Source organism: Anguilla rostrata, chromosome 16, assembly GCF_018555375.3.
Source record: "Anguilla rostrata isolate EN2019 chromosome 16, ASM1855537v3, whole genome shotgun sequence".
NCBI classification, from domain to species: Eukaryota; Metazoa; Chordata; class Actinopteri; order Anguilliformes; family Anguillidae; genus Anguilla; species Anguilla rostrata.
The window spans coordinates 19,658,097-19,678,280 of record NC_057948.1 but is presented as its reverse complement, the minus strand read 5'-3'; the positions used below and the strand labels follow the sequence as shown (position 1 = coordinate 19,678,280).

Below are 20,184 nucleotides of genomic sequence, written 5' to 3'. Positions count from 1 at the left end.
ACATTTTTAATTATATCACATGAATTGTTTTCAATACTTGGCACTCGGAGAACCAAGTAACTTAAAATGTCCATAAAAGAACAGTACTGTTCCTTAATCAAATTTATTTATAAAAAGGAGGAATGCTTTTGTATTTCTTAAAAATCACTTGATTTTTGTTTTCTCCCCAGTTTGAGTCCAGTTCTGTCAGTTAGTGCTTCGGCAAAATTAAAATAGAGGTTCCCCTGAGGAACCCTAGTCAACATAAACCAACTGTACTCCTGGTGGGACGCAACTGTGGATTCACAGTCACAGTCAGTTGATGATATAGACAGGTCAGGGAAATGGGACCTAAAACAGGCACCAGCTAATTCATGTACCATTCCACGGTTTCATTACTCCACCTGCACAGTTGCTAAAAAAGGTTTAATTGCAATCCTTGCAGTCTGGAAACACTATATACAGATCTTACTGAGATACAAAAAGACACTTCATGTGTGACTCCCACAGAGCACAAACATAAGAGCATGAGTACGGCCTGCGCTCCCATTGGCTGTGTGAGGAGGGTGTACAGGAGCAGCAGCACAGCTCAGCCCTCACAGCTCATCTGCACGGTCCCTGATGCGCAAAGCAACACTCTTCTGTACTAAAAACCAGTTCTCATCTGAAGACCTTCAGTGACCTACTGTCAGTCAGGAGTCACAACGACCCCTTAAAAAGGTAACAGGCCACACTTACATACCCCCTCTCTCCCTCTCACTTTCACACACTCACAGCATGTCACCATTTTCACAGGTGAACAAACCTTGTTCATAGTCCGCTTATTGGCAGGATTTTACGGGAGGAGGAGGCCCATTTACACAGGGCATCGTACCTTTCCCCCTCTTTACTGCCCTACATCCTGTCCCTGTCGCCCCCAGAGAAGTCCGTCACCATGGGGGTAATGTTGTGCTCGAAGCCGGCGTACTGAGGGTCCCCGGTGCTGGCCAGTTTGAGCTGCTGGGCGGCGTGGGACAGCTGGAAGGCAGCGTCGGGGTGGGCGGAGTCAGGCAGCAGAGTGCACTCCCTCTCCAACAGCTCGGCCACGCCCTTCAGCAGCTCCCAGAAACCGAAGGCCAGAGCCGCCTTGCGCAGGCGGTTCAGCTCCTGAGAGACACACAGGATGCTAGTTCTTAGTTGTTGTGACTACAGTGCAGGCCACGAATACTAAAACTTAAATCCTGAGGAGAAAAGAGGCTTTCTGTTACATAAAAAAACTGGGACACGCAATACTGTTCCTCTAAAGTTATGCTTTATCATAAAGCAGGATTAAAGCTCTCCCTCACGCCTTGTTATGCTCTGTGTCCCACCGCTGCTCACCTTGTAGAAAGTCTGTGTCTTTTCTGGAAGTTTCCGGGCGTTCCTCAGGATCTTCTGCACATCTGTCTGTAGAACGGCATGCTGGGAATTACAACCCTGCCTTCAAAAATGCACCTGAGGGTAATCGCAGCTTCACAGTGTGACCCCTTTAACCCCTGGCTAGGTATGGTGTCCAACCTACAACCTGCTCTGTGGGTCAGTGGCCCCTGCTCTGTGTGGTTCAGTGGCCTCTGCCTGCTCTGTGTGGGTCAGTGGCCCTGCTCTGTGGGTCAGTGGCCCTGCTCTGTGGGTCAGTGGCCCCTGCTCTGTGTGGGTCAGTGGCCCCTGCTCTGTGTGGTTCAGTGGCCCTGCTCTGTGGGTCAGTGGCCCTGCTCTGTGTGGGTCAGTGGCCCCTGCTCTGTGGGTCAGTGGCCCCTGCTCTGTGTGGGTCAGTGGCCCTACTCTGTGGGTCAGGGGCCCCTGCTCTATGAGTCAGTGGCCCTGCTCTGTGGGTCAGTATGGTGTCTGTACTGCGGTCAGTGCCCACCGGTCAGTAGCTGAGTACCTGCAGGCCGCTGGGTTTAATCCACACAGTCACGTTCTGTGCGTAGCTGCGCTTGCTCTTGGGCTGCAGGGGGAAGGGGCTCTTAGTGTCGTCCTCTCCGTAAGGGTTTTCCTTCGCGTCTGTGGCCACGGAAACACAACAGAAAATGTTTCGGTGAAGCAAGGCTGCAAACAGAACCCTTTGCTTTACATTTTGCTTTATCCGTGACCACCGCCGCTGTCCGCGACGCAGAGCCACGGTTTGGCGGTAAATGAGGCAGAAGCAGAGGGGAGGGGCGCCCAGCCCTCCGTACCTGACGTGGGCCCGAGCTGCGATATCTTCCCCAGCCAGGGCAGCGGCTCTGAGCCGGGGTCAAACAGCGACATCATCAGGTTGGACTTCTTTTTGCTGTCGGCCTGCGAGTACAGCATGCCGTACCAGTCGGGTCTTGGAGCGGGGGAGAGACGAGAGGACAGGGGTCTGATCAGAAACTTCCTTTCTCTATCCAGCTATAAGGTGTGCATTCAAAAACTGAGCTGTACTCAACTATAAAGTGTAGCAGGCTTACCCCAACTGTACCAGGGCCACCATGCCCTCAACTTTCAAGCTACCGTGCAGCAGGACACAGAAGTTTGGGCTCTTTCCCGCCATCTGATTGCTTGAACTCTCCTCTTCTGTGTCGTCAGCGGTCCCAGCGCCCACCTCGTCCACCTCTGTGACCAATCAGAGAGCGAGTGCATTAAACAAACAAAAGAAATGCGTTGTTTTGTAAAAGCAGGCTCATGTATTGAGATGGCTGTAGAAGACACACCTTTGTTCACAGCGATGGGCAATACCAAGTGTCTAGACAAGACAGGGGGGCTTGAAATATCACCAATCTCGATGAAGCCCACTAAATCCAGGTCTGCATCAGGGGAAAAAAACGCAGTAGAACTGTGAATGCTGCCCTGTAACCAGCACGTGTTCGCTGAAGAGAGGACAGGCTGAGTGCACACCTGTGAGGATGTTCCTGGGAGTGGGATCCACCTCTTCATCGATCACCACTGGCTCCGGGCGGGGGAACACCTGCACGTCTGACGACAGGTTTCCACAGCGCAGCACGGCGTGGAAGGGTGTGTACGCCTGATCAATCAGCTTCCTGACCACACAACAAGCACAAAACGCAAGCTGCTCTTATCCTGATCGACCAGAGGTCCAGAGGCTAAAGGCATCCATGCACACGCACGCACGCACGCACGCACGCACGCACACACACACACACACAAAGCGTGGAAGTCATACTGTCGCTACAACGTACGCAACACCAGGAAGTCACACCACTCTCCACAAACGGACACATATGCTCACCCAAACATGGACTGCACACTCTTCAGGCACAGCGGCCCTTCCATGGTGAAAATTTGGCCCCCTCCTGCACTCAGGATCAGCAACTGCTCCAGGTTCTCCAGAGTGTCACTGCTCTGGAGCTGCCCAAACACAGAAAGAACAGCACAACTACTATAGCAGCACAGTGAAAACATCACAGCTATTATAAAAACACAGTGCATAGGGATGAGAGAGTAACAAACGGGAACAAAGAATCTCACTGCAATGCTAATGTGTATGTGATCAATAAACTTGACTTGACTTCTTATATTCTCAGTGAAAAACAGCTTATAGAAACAACACAGTGAGAAAATCACAGCTCACAGAGGAATGCTGCCGTTCTTACAGCCCCGTGTTTCCTCTGAAAGACGGCACGAAGATGATATCACTCTGAACACTGAACTACGCCAACTGCTCCAGCTTAACTGGACCCAAAGCCAAAGACAGCCTGAATGGGCGGAATGATAATGAAAGGCCACGCCCCCTGTGCAGGTGTGATGAGCGTGCCTGGCTTATGCAGGGAGCCAGAGGGGTTATGGGCACAGTACCTCCTCTGCATTAGCGATGCACATGATGTACAGCTTGGCCGGGAAAGGGAAGGGCAGCGGGAACTTCTTGTCATCCCCGCGGTGCTTCAGGGTGGCCAGGGAGTGGCGCAGAGAGCCACGCCCAATCCCCAGGGACCCGTCCGTCACCAGCACCACCTAACAGCCACAAACAAACCTGGTCTCAAACTGCATGCTGCAGCGCTCACATCCGCTGGACTACACAATTCAGACAGGAGAATACACAGTACCTGGCAGGGGCAGGCACTGCCCCACTCCTGCTGCACGATGTTGCTGACACCCTGCAGGGCAGACTCTAGGCAGGTCTTATCATAATCCTCCAAATTGCTTAGGGACTCCTAAACAGCCACACAGGAGGGAGGAGAATGTAGCATTGAGAGTAAAGTGAGCACATCTCTGACAGGGATCTTAACAATGTGACACACTATGATCAGAAGCTGATCTGCACATGCAGGCTACCTCACAGAGTCTTGCTTTTTTGGGCTTGAGAGGGATGACAAATGTAAACTACTACTGGACCACAAAATTGTTAACCTTTTTCTTTTTTACAAGGAGTGTTTTCCCAGAAAAAAATCATCTATCCTTACTTTGTTGCCTATCAGCTAATAAACTCTTGAAGATCTGCCAGGCAGTACAGTGGTTAGTACCTGCAGAGTGTTGTAGTCCCTGGTGAAGGGCACCATGACCTCCCAGAGAGAGGAGAAAGCCAGCAGTGCAGTGAACTCCAGGCGATAATTGGTGGCCATGTGCTCAAACAGCATGGTGAGCCCATGAATAGCCAGGTTCTTCCTCTGAAACTCCTCGCTACCCTCCAGTGCCACTGGCCGGGTCATGGACAGAGACGCGTCCATCAGAACCACCGTTGGCATGGCTGCCAAGCAACTTGTGTTCCCCCAATGACAACAATTAAAAAACCAATCAGGGGGCAGAGCGCCTGAAAATGATCAAATAAACAAAGATGTAAAACGCAACACTGATGACTACATCAAAGACTGCCCTTACCAAAAATGTCCAGTGCACCTTTATGCGTTCAACAAAGGAAATTTAGTTTATAAAATGTCAGGCCTTGACCTTTAAAGAGGTGAAACTATCATAAAACCAAAAATCTTTACAGTAATCCTTGCAAATGTGACCTTTCGTTCTTGAACTTTTACTAAACACTACGAATCTTACTTTTCGTTAGGCTAAAACATGACCTAATCTGCTAGCTATATATGGACATACTTAGCAACCGTATCAGTTATTTTGGTATTATTATCATCCATATTCTTCTGATACAAGAGGGGTTTGCCGAATCATTTAATATGCCCCAAGCGTTCTAAACAATGCTTAAAAAATACAATCGTTCATTACTTTATCTAAATATATAACTTTAGACATCATCCCCACTCGCGCTATATTTCAGATATGTGCCCTAAAACTAAAATAATATACCTAGCCACTACTTGTTTAAAAAATAGTTACAAACTATTGTTATGTATGTACTACATGTTACACCTAATAATGTAAATAACTAGCTAAATGCTAACATCTGAATTTGTGGCTAGCAACAAAGCTACCTATCCGAGTTGCAAGTTAGCAAGCTAGCCGGCACTAGCTTGCTAAAATAAAAGACTGAATCAACTCCACATAGTCCTTTGATAGCAGAACGAGGTGTTCGTCCGCCCAAAAACAATTAGATGTGAACAGATATATCAAAACATACCTTTTTAAAAAATCAAGGGTTCTGTGAATGTATCGAGTGTTTCATACCCAACACTAAGCTGCTATGCGAACGTTCTTCAAATGTGTACGTATAGAAACAAAGTATGGTACAATTGGTTCCTACTTGGGATACACTGATGACCAGGAGTGTAGTGGACCCAAAACTTTTGCGGTTACACTCAAACAAATAAAATATGGATGGCTTATGTCCACAATACAAATATTTTTTCTTCAATCATTTATGCCAGCTATTTTATTGCTAAGAGTGATAATATTACAATTCCAACTGTCAGAGCATACTGCCTAAAACACACTAAATATTTCAACAACATTGGAAATGGTGGCGCTACAACAATGATAATATCTACTTCACATTGATTAGAAAAACCATTGGAAGAGTAAGTGGATCTGTACTGTACCCCGTAACTCAGTTCCATACTTTCTTTCAAGGGGATGAAGAGCTGCATGGGACTCTATATGAAAGTCTGATATTTATAATATACAGCGTGTGTGTGCGTGGGCGTATGTGTGTGTATTAACACCAAAGACAGGCATGATCAGAATATACACATAACAGCTACTTTTCATATCTGTAATCGTCTCCTGTAACCCAACAGCGCCAATAAGCAAACAAAAGTGGCTAAATTAGATGAACGCTTTTCAAGAGGTATGCATGAGATAGGTACCACATAATCTTCTTAAAAGACTCCAGGTATTAGGTATTATGCTGATCCACTGTGAATGCCTGTCCCGCAGCGTGTCCTAGCTGATCTGATTCAATGACAGGCTGCAAATATCCTTGCAGTTTCACCAACTCACTGCTGCAGCCCAGCTGTGTACACTGTAGTGGGAGACACTGCCCCTTCACAGCAGCACGGTCACAGCCTCAGGTAAATTATAATTTAAAATTTTCTCTCGTTTCCTAAATTAGGAGAACCACACAATTTCTTGGGAGGGGGGGCATGCAAGTAAAGTAAAAACTCCCGCCTCTCCCTCTCCCTCTTCTACTAGCATTAGTCAGCAGATTGGGTGGTCTTTTCACTCTTTTTCAGGATGTATTTGGGATTTGTATGGTTTTGTATTGGTACGTTTTTCCTTGTAGCATGTCTTTATTATACTACTAAATTAATATATTTTATGGAAGAGCAGAGAAACAGTCATGTAGCCATACTGCTGGCTGTGCATCTGCGCATTTAACTTTTGTGAGATCTATTAATTTATGGCACTAATTCCATTATAAACGCGCATTGCCTTTCAATCATAAACTGTATGAAAACTCAACTACTGGTTGTTGGGAACCAACAATGTAATGTTTTAAACTGTTTTTCTTCCTTACATTTTACAGGTGCCATCTGTGGGCAAAGTTGCATGACGTTCTGAAAAAGAAATGAAACAGTGTCTGCGGGATATTATTATCTTACCACATCCAAATTTTTCTCCTCAAAGCACAGAAAAGCTACTACATGGCACATTCATGAATCTAACTTAATTTCTGAGAACAATCACAACTGTCCATATTTAGGGCCAAAATGTATTTGTCACGGAGAAAGAGACTTCAGTGGAGTCGGATCCTGTTCTTTGTCTCTGGTGTTCTGTTGTGCTGTATCTACCAGTTGAGTCTGAGGGCAAGGATGACGGAGCCCTGGCCAGAAGCTCAGATTGCAGAGTACCCACAGGAAGAGAAGAAGCCTTCAACTGAAACTACCACGCCAGTGGTAGAAGTACTTAGCCACACTGTGGTGGAGAATTTCATAGAGAGAACAACTACAGGAACAACTACAGAAACAACTACAGCAACAACTACATCAACAATTACAGCGACAACTACAGCAACAACCACAGAACCAACCACAGAATTGCCCACATCTACAACCACCAATCGGACTAACCTCAGGCAATGCATCTATGTGGACCCTGAACCGTCCAAGACCACCGTAGCACCCGCACTGACCCCTTTTCCCAACACCACCGCCCCCATGCCCAACACCACCTTCTCCTCCCCCGGCAGTGCCCCACTCATGAAGGGTGAGTATCCCAAGGACTTGTTCTCGGTGGAGCAGCGGCGACAGGGCTGGGTAGCACTGCACATCTTTGGGATGGTCTACATGTTCGTGTCCCTGGCCATCGTCTGTGATGAGTTCTTTGTGCCGGCCCTGGGGGTCATCACTGACAAACTGGCCATCTCGGACGATGTGGCGGGAGCCACGTTCATGGCCGCAGGGGGTTCGGCTCCGGAGCTCTTCATGTCCCTGATCGGGGTCTTCATCGCCCACAGTAACGTGGGCATCGGGACCATTGTGGGCTCGGCCGTCTTCAACATCCTCTTTGTCATTGGGATGTGTGCCATCTTCTCACGGGAGATGCTCCACCTCACCTGGTGGCCTCTGTTCCGGGATGTGTCCTTCTACATCCTGGACCTCATCATGCTCATCATCTTCTTCCTGGACAATACCATCATGTGGTGGGAAAGCCTGATGCTGCTGATGGCGTATTGTTCCTACGTCCTTTTCATGAAGTACAACGTGCAACTGGAGCAAGCCTTCAAAGGGCAGCTCAGCAAACACAAAAATATTATTAAGGTCTTCACTGTGGAGGAGCCAGAGAAGGTCTGTGCTGCTTACCTTTCAAATTTGCTCTGTCCACTTTTCTTATAAACTCCCCTACCTTTCACTAATAGGGTCACTTCACATTAGAAGTAATTTAACAACTTACAACAGAGACCTTAACTAGTCAAAGCAGTTGCACCAGTGAAAATATTAATCCTAACAAAATTTACAAAGGGGCTGTGTGTCACTCTCTTCATGTTACAGTTAATAAAGGGACTGTTATTGGTGTCTATCATGGTAGCTTATCTGACGGATTAGATATGTTGGACTAGCACTCCTGTTCTATCTTTTTGTTGAGCCCAGTTCACAGAAGTGATTTCATCAGCACCTTCGTGATAGTGCATGCCAAGTAAGAGCGATTATTCGTAGTTATGTCGTCTCATATCAGTAACGTGATGGATCCAATGGCATTTTGCTATTGCACTTTAACATGCCTTTTGATAGTAAACAATATATTAGGTGCCATTTGCACAGCGGATGTTGATCACATCAGATTTATTTGGAATAAGAATAGGCATTTTACACTTCAAAGATCACAGCAAGGCCAATCACACAATTCTTGAGAGAGGGCAAGTGATAGCATACCTCCAGTGTGAGAATGAGATTGGAGAGAGAGAGGATAACCATTTATAATTAAGCTCTGCTGGTGATTCATTCGGCATCCACCCCTAATCCAGTTTCATCTGACCTTCATTCACGCCCAAAGCATCCACCTGGTTAAGCCTGAGACAGCACGCCAGCTAGGCCACATAGGAAGGACAGATTGGGATGGCAGGTATGCCATCCAGCTAAGTTACGCCTTGGCGGGGCATGCCCCATAACTATATAAAAATATACACAGATTACCTTTGTCCCTTCGCTTACTCTACTGTAGCTGTAGCGACATGACATTTAAAGGTATATCAGATGGGATTTAGGTACTAATCTACAGCCTATAAAGAAATTCTTACTTTATGAAGAAAAAAGAGGCGTTTTCCTTCATTGTGTGTGTTGAGAACAATTTTAATTGTTCATTTCAGCACTACCCAAGATGGAGCACACACCCAGGTGCATATCCCTGACGAGAGTTGTTTGAGAAACTTGCCGTGCTGGGTTACAAATGTACTTTTGGAAAGCAGTCCACTGTATATGGGACAAGGCATGTACTAGCGTGTAATAGAACATACTGTATGGATTGCATGGATATACATAGAAATGCTATGATACTGACTCCTCCTTTCAGGCTGAATACATAATACTATGTCCTGGGCATGGCCTTTTTGTTTATTTGTCTTCAAGTGTGTTGCAGCCTGAAGAGATATATGACTTGTGTGTGGCATTAAGATCACTTATGGCAGTCAGCCCTGACAGTCACAGTGTGTGTGATTTTACCTGGTGTTTATTTCCCTGTCCCACTAAAGATGTCATGTGAGAGGGATCCAGTGTTCTAAGAGAACAGTGTCAAGTAATTGTGGTATGCAGCCTCAAGGCTGTGTGTAAATAGAGCTTTTAAAATAACTTCTTTTTTTGCAGTATAAAGTAAAAAGTACATTTTTTTGTTCTATGTAGTTAGTGAAGGGCTCAAAATCTCAAATTAGAATTTACTAGCAGCTGTACTCTATGTTGAATTGGATGTCTGCAAAGGGATGCAAAGTTGCTTGTCTTATTTAATGTACAGAAGCCAACTGTTTCACCATTTTTTGCTCCTAATGTTTGTAATTTCCAAATTTGTGCTGAGTCAGCACTGTAACACCAATACCCATGCAATGAGTATGGCAGCCAGAACACATGCACTCCTCTGAAAAACAGTGACCTTTTCCAGCTGATAGCCTGTGGGTGCCAGACAAGTTGCTGGGAGATACTAATGCAGTGGTAAACAGAGTGAGTGAGATTTGAACCCACGCTGCCCCAGGTGTGTCATGTCCAAGTATATCCCGCCATTGCTATTTCATTAGCAACTATTACTCCCAGTCAGAGCAACTTAATGATGTAGTCCAGGCTGGAGCCCCAGATGTATAGACTGGTGATATCCTTTATTTGTTTCATTTATTTAAAAATCAAATTTCAAAAAGGTCTTGTTTTCAAAACCTTCTATAATTTTACTAGGCCGTGGTGCTGTAAATAGTGCAGAAAATAACTGGCTAAACTATATCTGAGGTCACTCCAGCCAACAGAGACAAAAACAGAGTGTTTTCTGAGGCCCCCAAAGCCGATCATCCACCGTAGCTCATTATCCTTAGAGGGCTTGCAGAACTGCACATAGTGTAAAAGTACATACAAACCAGTACAGCGCTTAACCCTGGTACGTGCTATGGAAGGACAAGCTGATATTGTGTCCAAGTGGACCCCTTCTTTGAATGTTGCTGATGTAGGCTTGTATGTGCTAGGTAGTATGTAAGGGGCTTCCATCTAATCATACCTAGGTCTCTGGTCAAACTGCTCTGGAAAACAAAGTGATAGGCAGTTCAAAGCAGTTTAGACCTCATAACAATCCCCCAAATCTAACCCAACCAATTAATAGCATGCCACAGAACTTAACTTAAATAGGTGCTTGCAAACCGGACTAAATACTGTTGCCTTGTGCTGTTGGGCACCTATAAAAATTCCATGAACGTGTAAGAGCTTCCTCTATGCAGAGGTACTGGTCTCCTTTTTTATTTGATTGGCAGATTAAGACAGAGGCACTGTGCTGACTGGTAAATGCATTGATGGGTTGACAACACAAAAGGCAGTAGATTGGTCTGTGTCAGTTTTATTCCCCTTCTGAATTGCAAAGCAAAGTAAAACAAAGAAAACAGAGGAATAGATCCATCATGTGCCACATGATTGAAAGCCTGGCTCTCCTAAAATTGCAGGAAACTGCCTTTATAAAACAGGTCTGATGAATTATTAATTACCAATCAGCCTCCACCTGTTGGCAAGGCTACAACTGTGCATGGTCCTGAAGACCCATATTTTTAAAGACTGCTTGAATCTCTGTCAAATCAACCTCTGCCCCTGCTCAGTGGTCAGTGTCCTGCTTCACTCAGATAAATTACCCAGTGTGCCTCTATCCTGCAGGCTTCCATTCCATAAAGTGATAAAGATGTTGATGAATGTTTGAAACCTGGAGTCACTGCCAAACTTTTGTCAGAGCTGACAGACCGCCATCAATTTCTGTAGGTTTCTGATACTCACCTAAGATCTCTGATATAACATCTCATTGTTGCGAACAGGGCAATGGATCTAGACCTGCTGGGGACAATAAACCTGAAAATCAAGAGGCCAAGAATCATTTATTGGTAGGGAAGTACTCATCCCCTTACCACACACACACACACACACACACACACCCTTCCCTCTCTGATACTTCAGCACATCATTTTGTAAATGATAATTGTAAATATAAATAAAGTTGACCTCCAAAGAAGGGGGGTACACACACACAAATTTGTGGAGTATTTGTGATTACATGTTCATTTGTGAAATTAATTTTATCGATGTGGAAAAGGGGATTGCAAAAAACAAAAAATTCCTGGACACCCCTCACCTCTCATTTATAAATAAGACTAGTGCCATCAATAGGCCTGGTTAAAAAAAAGAGTATACTGTCTTCAGACCATAAGTCTTAGACAAGTTCAAGTTGAAAATCAATTGATATTTAATAGGTGACTAGCATCTGCAGTTTTCTGAACCCTCGAGAGATGACTAAAATAGCTCTTCCCAGATGCTTGGCGTTAGTGCACTTGGGAATAAGGCCTGGGTATTAGTCACCATGGCAGCCCATGGCAGTTGGGGGGTGGGAAGCTTTTAACAGTTTGCTCAGCACAGTGACCCCCATTTCTCCCCAGTTGAAGCCTCCCCTGCAGAGAGGGGGCAGCTCTGCCTCCCTGCACAACAGCACCATGAGGAGCACCATCTTGCAGCTGATGATCCACAGCCTGGACCCACTTGGGGAAGGTAAGACCACAATGGTGCCCCAGGAAAGCCATAGAAAGTGGTAAAATATCCCACCGTCATTGAAATGGCAAGCAAAGCTCCTAAAATCTGAAGAGTAATACAGTTAATTTGTATTTTAGTGATCATAAAGTGATTGTGGAGGTAGTTATGAGGTATGATGTAGAAGTGAAGGAGAAGAGGAGGTGGAGATAGGGAGAGACAGTGTGATATAGAGCTGAGTGAGATACATGGTTTCCCTGTTATTTTATGGATTGCTTATAAAACACCCCTTGTACATTTGAAGGCCATGAAGTCTCACAGAAATATATATTCAGGCAATCACAGAGAGAGAAAGCAGTGCTTTATGTGTATGTGAGAGCAAAGACTAACAGTGCCACTGCAACAAGGCTATTGGGATGGGTTGTTTAGTCCTGAGGCAAACCTCCTTAAAAAGAAATTACAGCTGCCTCAAAAATGAATATTTTAAAACAGATCAACTATTTTCATTAGTTACTTACAAATATTGAGTTGAAAAAACAGAATTGGCTGACCAACTATGTACATTGTTCTGATGGTTTCAATACTGCATTGACAAGCTTGTGCCAAATTGTGCAATTTGCACACAAAAGATTAGCATTAGAATAAAATTAATGCTGGCATAGTTACAAAATTATCAAAAAATGGAGCTCTATAGTTTCAAAATGAAGTCACACATTGCATTATGGATCCAACTGAAATGCCAATGACATTAGAATAAGTCTGTGCAAAATGTGCCAAATATGCTTGTCTGGCTATGAACCATGTATGTGACTATCTTGTTGTAAGAGGCCTGATCATATCCTTGGTCACTGAGGGTTATTGACCAGCATGGTTTCAGTACCATCATAAACCTTCAGTGGAGAGTAGTTTTCTCCAGATGGATAGACAAATCATGGTCAGTATGCACGACTTTGATACAGCCGCACCTCACAAATGTTTCGCATATAATTGTGGCGGAGTGCCTTTGTTCTCCCCTCTGCAAAATGGATAGGAGTTTGAAATGAAAATGGAGACTCAAAGGAAGTTATTGGTAAGCAGAGACTGACACTAAGCAGATAAGCACGTCTATGTATATGAAGCCGTACAACGATTCAGCTGTGGGCTAGGAAACTGCAGCAAAGGTCATATCCCAAATGATTATAGATGCTTTTCTGGAAAATAAACATCAAATGATTTAAAATGTGCTTGTGTTTAAAACACCAGCGTGCCAATTAAGTCCAGCATTTCTAATCCCGAATTCTTTGAATGAGATTAAAAGTGAAATATAAATGAAATCCATTATTATTATTGAGTAAAAGTCTGAGAAGCACCACCAGTGAGATTACCATACTATCAGATTACTTATTTTCTATGAATAACTTGGAAGGGCATATGTCTGAAGAGATCAAAACCGCTTGCATGCCTTGCTGATTATCTACGGAGTACTGGGTCTACGGCATCTGCCACCTCGCTGCTTATGAACATCCCTCTTTGCACATGCTGAGTGGATTTAAAGCAGAGCCCTGGAGAACACTGTTGAGCACAGACCAGGATGATGGCTATGTCAAGATGGGCTGTAAGAGAAGCAGGGATGGGAAAGGGGGGATCAGGGTTTATATCGCTGTCAGGACCTGATTGGCCAGGATGAAGTATGGGAGGGTGTCATTGGTCAGTGTGGAGAAGTAAGGGTGATGATCTGGATTGTGAGGTAAGGATAAGGCCGATAGGTCAGCATGGGGGAGGGAGGGGGGTCCCATTTTCTGTCCACTGTGAGTCCCTCATCAGGCACTCCACCCCTGGGCAGAGGCGAGCTGCTCCTCGGAGCTCCCTCCAGGAGAGCCTGAGGACCGCACAGAGCTGCTGACAGGAGTCCCAGTGACCTTCACTCTGTCCCCAGCCTCTGAGCCCAGCAGCACAGGGCCCAGGCTCAGCCTCACAGAGCTCTGCAGCTCTCCCTAATCAGCTTTTGACACATCTAATAAAAGCTGAATGAGAGTCAGCCCCACTGAATCCAATCCCTTTATCTCAATAGGCCTCTCCTGTATCTGCTGTTAGCAGCGGGTGCCCACTGAGCACAGTATAACCAAGATGGAAAATGTCATTGCAATGACAAACAGAGACTCTTGTGGTCTTGGAGAACAACTAATGTAACTGCAACAACAACAACAACAACAACAACAACAATAATAATAATAATGATTTTTAAAAAATGATAATAATAATAATAATAATAATAATAATAATAATTATAATAATAATTATAATAATAATGTGTTAACTTTAGTTTTAAGAAATTTTAAGAAGTGTACACTAAGACACAACAGACAACATGCAATATATAAAACACTGTACAATAGCCAGACAAACATAAAACAAAGTGCATTACAAGCAAGTAACAAATAACAAGACAGACAGTTGTGGTAGAAACTTCAAATTCTAGTGTCTGTGGTGTAATGCCATTTATCTATTGCTCTTATTTCTCACTGCTCTCATCATTATAAGAGCCCACCTCAGGAACTGTACAGTCACAGACTATGCAAGTGGTAACTCCTCTTTTGTGAATAATTTCTGCCCAATAGAAACTGCCTTTAATGGGAAATTAAAGGCTGGGAGGTCTGGCCAGGGGAAAGGTAAGGTGGATGTTGTACAGCGGTGTATAGCATGTGTTGTGTATCTTTGGTTTTTGTTGCGTGTGCAGTGAATATTCGCCATTATTTGTCTTTGTGAATCAAATCCATTGTGAATGTCTGCACTGTGACTGGTCTGACAGTGTTGTATGTCAGCTGCCTTGTGTACATGATGATTTGACTTAACTGACTCAGATACACTACATCTGTATTTTGTACCCATTTAAAAACTGCAAGCGCTCTCAACAAAAGTGTTTCACCACAGATTCTCATCACTAACCAGATGGTCAGCTCCATATTTTTAGCACTGAAAGTCCTGTACCTCTACCATTTGAAGCAGAAACATTCCAGCTTGATGCATTTTATGAACATTAGTGAAGAGGCCCAGCCGAAGGCAATACCGTTGCAATGGACATCCTTGGACTTGCCTTATGAATATTAATTAACTGTAATATAATACAGGAAACATCTGCTACGCAGAGCAACCTTTCAGAGTAAGAAAGGTGAGAGGACAGGAGGAACTCATGAGTTGGTTGCCTGGTTACTGTACAGAATGCATTGTTTCATTGACAAAGTGGTTCTAGAAAGGCACATGAATGCTACTGCCCTCCCTCCCTCCCTCTCTCTCTCTCCCTTCCTCCCTCTCTCTCTCCCTTCCTCTCTCTCTCTCTCTCCCTCCCTCTCCCCTGCAGTGAAGTTTAAGGACAAGGCTGAAATCCTGAACAACATGGCTCAGAGGAAAGAAGGGGGAAAGGAAGAAGAAAAGAAAGAAGGTGAATTTAACACCTGTCAGCTCCTCTTTCAGCCCTCTGTTTGGAAACACCAACCCCCCGTGGAAAACATGATGTCATCATTAAATTCAATTGCTATTATAATCTGGATTCACAGTAGTAAACAAATGAAATTATAGATCAAAATATCATCAATATTCAAAAGGTTCACAATATTTGGGATGGGTTGTTTGGGAACATTTCAGTACATGCAGTATGTGCCCTCTACTTGAACAATTAGGCCCTATATACACCAGGAGTGCAGCTCCCGTGCAGCACCCATGGTAGTGGATTAAAGCTTTCATTCCAGCAGCGGTCTGGTACTGATTATGGGTGGTATAAAAACTCTAATCCAATAGCATGTGTGGCTGGTATAAAAGGTCTAATTTGCTCCGCTCCTGGTGTAAATCAGGTGATAGTGGATGCAGCAGTGAGCTGGTAGAAGTGGAGTAACCATTTATTACTGTTGAGTTACCTTTGATGTTATCATCTTTACTAATGTGGTTATTGTTAGTGGGGTGAGCATTTGTGTTGTTGGACTTTGTTCTTGCGTGGGTGGAGTGGTGCATTGCAAGTTTTAGTTTAGGGAAGTAAATGCAAGAGGGCTTTGAATGTTGGATCAGTACAATATGTCACATATTGCCATCACTGTTGCTGCCCATCCATAGCTCAATGTGAATGACAACAAAATAGTTTTAAAAGAAATATTCTTAAAGGGAAAATATATAATATCAAATGTTTAAAAATGGAAAATGACAGAACAGTGGCCCCAGTTGGGACTTTCCCCTTAGTAGTACAAAACATCAAATACTCATTGTAATTGCTGGTTGTAATTGCTCGTCCTGTACAATGGCCATTTTTAGCCCAGAGAAAAGACTCGGGCAATTAGGCACAGCATCTCATCAGCTTCACAGTCACTGAAGTGATTACTGTTGAGTACTAGCTGTTCACTCGATGCACCAGTGCACTTAATGAGAAAGTCAATTGCTTATCCAGCCAAAGCTTGTTCTGAGGGGTCTACAATTAAAAGGGGGCCAATTGCTCAGGTCAACAAATTTAATGGCAAGTGTATGATGTAAGGGACCAAATGAGCAAATGAAAAATGAAAGTGTGCTCCATATCCACACTGTTCCATTTGCCTGGACAGAAGGCTTTATATCCAGCTCCGGAAATAAAGATGGGTGAAGGAGCCATATTCCCATGTGTCATATGAAGCAGGACATTAACGCGAGCCCAAGAGTTTGTCTCGAAGGCCCACAAAGTGGCAGAGTTTTAATGAGCTGTTGGTGTGCCCCTCTTTCCTGTGGGAGGACAGATGCGTCCAGTAAACCTGAGCCCCCAGCCAAGGAGGAGGAGAAACCATCGCAGGAGGAAGGAGAGAAGGTATGGGAAGACCACACACAAACCACACTGCCGCACAGAGGGAGGGTTTTGGCAAGATATCCCCCACCTCATTGAATAACTTCTGTGGAGCCATTCAATCCAAATTGCTGTAAAAAATGGAAGAAAAATGTATCGCATATTTATTTGTGCAATAAAATATATTTTTGACTTTAGTTTCTTGAATTTTCACATGGGAATAGACCCTACTATTTAGTTTTGATGGATTCTCGCATGCATGTTATGATTCAAAAGGGATGTGAATAGGGGTCAAGATTTTACAATTTTCTCTAAATTATTACAAGCTGATTTGTCCTTGCATTTACTTGAGTACTAATTTTTTTCTCAAATTTGTTCTAAACATTTAAAGAATCTGCTGTTACTTGATAACCAGAGTAAACAATCCCAACCCTAGTTATGAATCTATAATGAATCATCCACAGCCAAACTGATCCAGTCAGGATTCTCAGTAATTGCATTGTAAAGATTCTGCAACTCTCTCCTCTGTCTCGCTTCTATGACTCCGTCACTTCCTGCGTCTTTCTCTCAGGCCCAGGAGGGAGCGGGCTCAGGGGCGCCAGGGGGGGCCGGGGGGTCCGAGGGGTCCGGCAGCAGCAGTGAAGATGACAGCGATGACGACAGCGATGACGACAGTGAGGAGGATGACGAAGAGGATGAGGAGGAGAGCGAAGAGCCCCTGTCACTGGAGTGGCCGGACACACGGCGGAAGCAGGCCACCTACCTCTTCCTGCTGCCCATCGTTTTCCCTTTGTGGCTGACCATCCCTGACGTCCGCAATGCGGTACAGGCCACTCAGCACCACCAGCGCACACAGAGCACACAGAGCACACCACTCACTCCACACACAGCATGACCATAGAGCACTCACCATAGAGCACACCACTCACTCCACACACAGCATGACCATAGAGCACTCACCATAGAGCACACCACTCACTCCACACACAGCATGACCATAGAGCACTCACCATAGAGCACACCACTCACTCCACACACAGCACACCACTCACTCCACACACAGCACACCACTCACTCCACACACAGCACACCACTCACTCCACACACAGCACACCACTCACTCCACACACAGCACACCACTCACTCCACACACAGCATGACCATAGAGCACTCACCATAGAGGGCACCTCTTACTCCAGAAAACACCATGAACATGTACCAGTCTCTCAAAAACAACGCTAGTAATGCAGAACTCACTCTATGTGCAGCAGCTTCACTCTACATAGTCAACTTCGGAGTTTAAAACTCTACAGAGCCAACTTCAAAGTTTCAAACTCTACAGAGCCAACTTCGGAGTTTCAAACTATACAGAGCCAACTTCAGAGTTTCAAACTATACAGAGCCAACTTCAGAGTTTCAAACTATACAGAGCCAACTTCAGAGTTTCAAACTCATTTTGCAGACATCTTACAAAAACCCATTATCTGCAGAGTGTGTATTTTCTGTGGTAAATTCTCCCTTTCAGATACAATTTGTCTGTTTTGTTCCCTTGTTGGAACATCTCTATATTCACTGACTGGAACCATTTCTTTCAGATCACTGAAAAAAAAAAAAGTAATGCATAGTAATCTCCAAATTTATCTTCTTCTTTCTTCAGTGGTGCCTGGGCTCATTATGTGCTACTTCTTGCTGCCAGCAGAACTTTACATAACAAGCACTCCCTCTTGTGGTTGCTGAAATTGCTCAAACCTGCAGGAAACAGTAGAATCTCCCCTAAGGCTGATAACCCTGCGATAGTTGCGCGTGCCTAATATACAGATTAGCTAGGGGAGGTGTGGTAAACAGTGACGTGACTTTTGGATGTGGGGTTTTTGGCTATTTACCCCTTGCCCTTTCCTTTTCTCTCTCTCTCGCTGCAGGCCTCAAAGAAGTTCTTTGCAGCTACCTTCCTGGGCTCCATAATGTGGATCGCTGTGTTCTCATACATGATGGCGTGGTGGGCACACCAGGTACGCAGTGGAGGTGTTGGTTCTATTCCAGCCACACTGCACTTCACACTTTTCCCTCTGCACCGTGACCCTCCATCCCTTTCCCAGTTTGCCCATTATTAGCCATTGAGAGAGCAGATGTTTGGATTTTATTCTGAATACTGAATATACTGCTGAGCCTTCCTCTGTCAAAGCTGTTTTTTGTTTCTACATCTCCCATTTACTGTGCCTTTGTCCTTGTTGAAGCTTAATGTCTTTATAGATTTGTAGTTTGTGTACCCCTTCACTTCACCACATGCTGTCTTCTGCACACATTTATGCCAGTGCCTATTAATAATGCCAACCATTCACTGAAAAAAGCCCTAGGTTTTCTCAACATTCCAAAACTATGGTGCAACAATATGAACAATTTGAATTTATCTGATGAAACATTTTTTTCAATGTACCGCACTGGGCACTATAGACTGCACCACAGCAACTGCACCAATGTAACAGTCAACCTGAAGCCTAACCTAAGTGGGTGTGTGCAGGTGGGGGAGACCATTGGAATCTCTGAGGAGATTATGGGCTTGACCATCCTGGCAGCGGGGACGTCTATCCCCGACCTCATCACCAGCGTCATCGTGGCCCGCAAGGGCCTGGGCGACATGGCTGTGTCCAGCTCGGTGGGAAGCAACATCTTCGACATCACAGTAGGGTGAGCCTTCTCTCTCCCTCACCCCCGCACCCGTAGCATGGAAAACCACCTGCATGGAGGTGCAGACACAATCTTAATTTCAATCATCAAATTCCCCAAATCCCTGCTTCTCACTGAATGAACTGCAGATGTATTTTGCTGACTCAGTGTGCTGTATGCATACCTGTTGGAAAGGTAAGGAAGTAAAGCCCTCTCCTCCTCATACCCGTGCTCCTCAGGCTGCCCGTGCCCTGGCTCCTGTACTCCAGCTTCCACGACCTGCAGCCCGTGGCCGTGAGCAGCAACGGACTCTTCTGCGCCATCGTGCTGCTCTTCCTCATGCTCCTCTTCGTCATCCTCTCCATCGCGTTCTGCAAGTGGAAGATGAACAAGGTGCTGGGCTCCACCATGTTCCTGCTCTACTTCATCTTCCTGGTACTCAGCGTCTTGCTGGAGGACCGGATCATCATCTGCCCCGTGTCCATCTGACCAATGGCTGCTGCTTCTCCGTCACTCTTGCGCCCTCCGCTCACACAGCGCGTGATTTCCACGGGCTCTCATTCACCCACTCACTCAGTTATCCATGTTTAACGCATATATACGCTGGGAAAGGAAACTCTGGTACAGATCACACACTGCTGTACTGTACAGACCAGCTTCGTAACATGCACATAGTTCAGCTGACTTTAGATGCATGTTCCGGCTGCCCACATGTAAAATCCAATAGGCTGTGTCCAGGATACAGGT

At 45.0% G+C, this 20,184-nt stretch overlaps 2 protein-coding genes across 4 annotated transcripts; one reads left to right on the top strand and one right to left on the bottom strand.

The window, feature by feature from the left end:
• Window positions 1-87: 87 nt before the first annotated feature.
• On the bottom strand, window positions 88-5,642 carry ints14 (integrator complex subunit 14). Of its 3 annotated transcripts, none has more exons than XM_064313699.1 (12): window positions 5,498-5,642; window positions 4,440-4,726; window positions 4,023-4,130; window positions 3,775-3,930; window positions 3,209-3,327; window positions 2,857-2,999; window positions 2,673-2,765; window positions 2,430-2,574; window positions 2,175-2,308; window positions 1,883-2,001; window positions 1,339-1,419; window positions 88-1,125 (listed from the first exon to the last, which is right to left on the bottom strand). In XM_064313699.1, the coding sequence occupies exons 2-12, from the start codon at window positions 4,659-4,661 to the stop codon at window positions 874-876; spliced, it is 1,572 nt and encodes a 523-aa protein (XP_064169769.1). In that variant the 5' UTR covers window positions 4,662-4,726; window positions 5,498-5,642; the 3' UTR covers window positions 88-873. The 3 variants fall into 3 exon arrangements, with proteins under 3 accessions (XP_064169769.1, XP_064169770.1, XP_064169771.1); XM_064313700.1 differs by having other exon boundaries at window positions 1,339-1,404; XM_064313701.1 differs by having other exon boundaries at window positions 5,545-5,631.
• Window positions 5,643-6,255: 613 nt separating this feature from the next.
• slc24a1 (solute carrier family 24 member 1) lies at window positions 6,256-20,172 on the top strand. Its single transcript, XM_064313698.1, has 10 exons — window positions 6,256-6,386; window positions 6,842-8,102; window positions 11,297-11,362; window positions 11,912-12,020; window positions 15,337-15,417; window positions 16,730-16,797; window positions 17,345-17,596; window positions 18,693-18,782; window positions 19,292-19,458; window positions 19,677-20,172. The coding sequence occupies exons 2-10, from the start codon at window positions 7,026-7,028 to the stop codon at window positions 19,924-19,926; spliced, it is 2,160 nt and encodes a 719-aa protein (XP_064169768.1). The 5' UTR covers window positions 6,256-6,386; window positions 6,842-7,025; the 3' UTR covers window positions 19,927-20,172.
• The last annotated feature ends 12 nt before the right edge of the window (window positions 20,173-20,184 follow it).

What these genes read in the sequence shown, in the direction of transcription:
- ints14 (XM_064313699.1), bottom strand. Translation starts at nt 4,661, where the DNA reads ATGCCAACGGTGGTTCTGATGGACGCGTCTCTGTCCATGACCCGGCCA. An exon ending in TCCCAGGAACATCCTCACAG is followed by an intron (nt 2,766 to 2,856) that starts GTGTGCACTCAG and finishes CCCCTGATGCAG; the next exon opens with ACCTGGATTTAGTGGGCTTC. An exon ending in TTAAACCCAGCGGCCTGCAG is followed by an intron (nt 1,420 to 1,882) that starts GTACTCAGCTAC and finishes TGTAATTCCCAG; the next exon opens with CATGCCGTTCTACAGACAGA.
- slc24a1 (XM_064313698.1), top strand. Translation starts at nt 7,026, where the DNA reads ATGTATTTGTCACGGAGAAAGAGACTTCAGTGGAGTCGGATCCTGTTC. An exon ending in CTGTGGAGGAGCCAGAGAAG is followed by an intron (nt 8,103 to 11,296) that starts GTCTGTGCTGCT and finishes TGTTGCGAACAG; the next exon opens with GGCAATGGATCTAGACCTGC. An exon ending in ATCTTCGACATCACAGTAGG is followed by an intron (nt 19,459 to 19,676) that starts GTGAGCCTTCTC and finishes CGTGCTCCTCAG; the next exon opens with GCTGCCCGTGCCCTGGCTCC.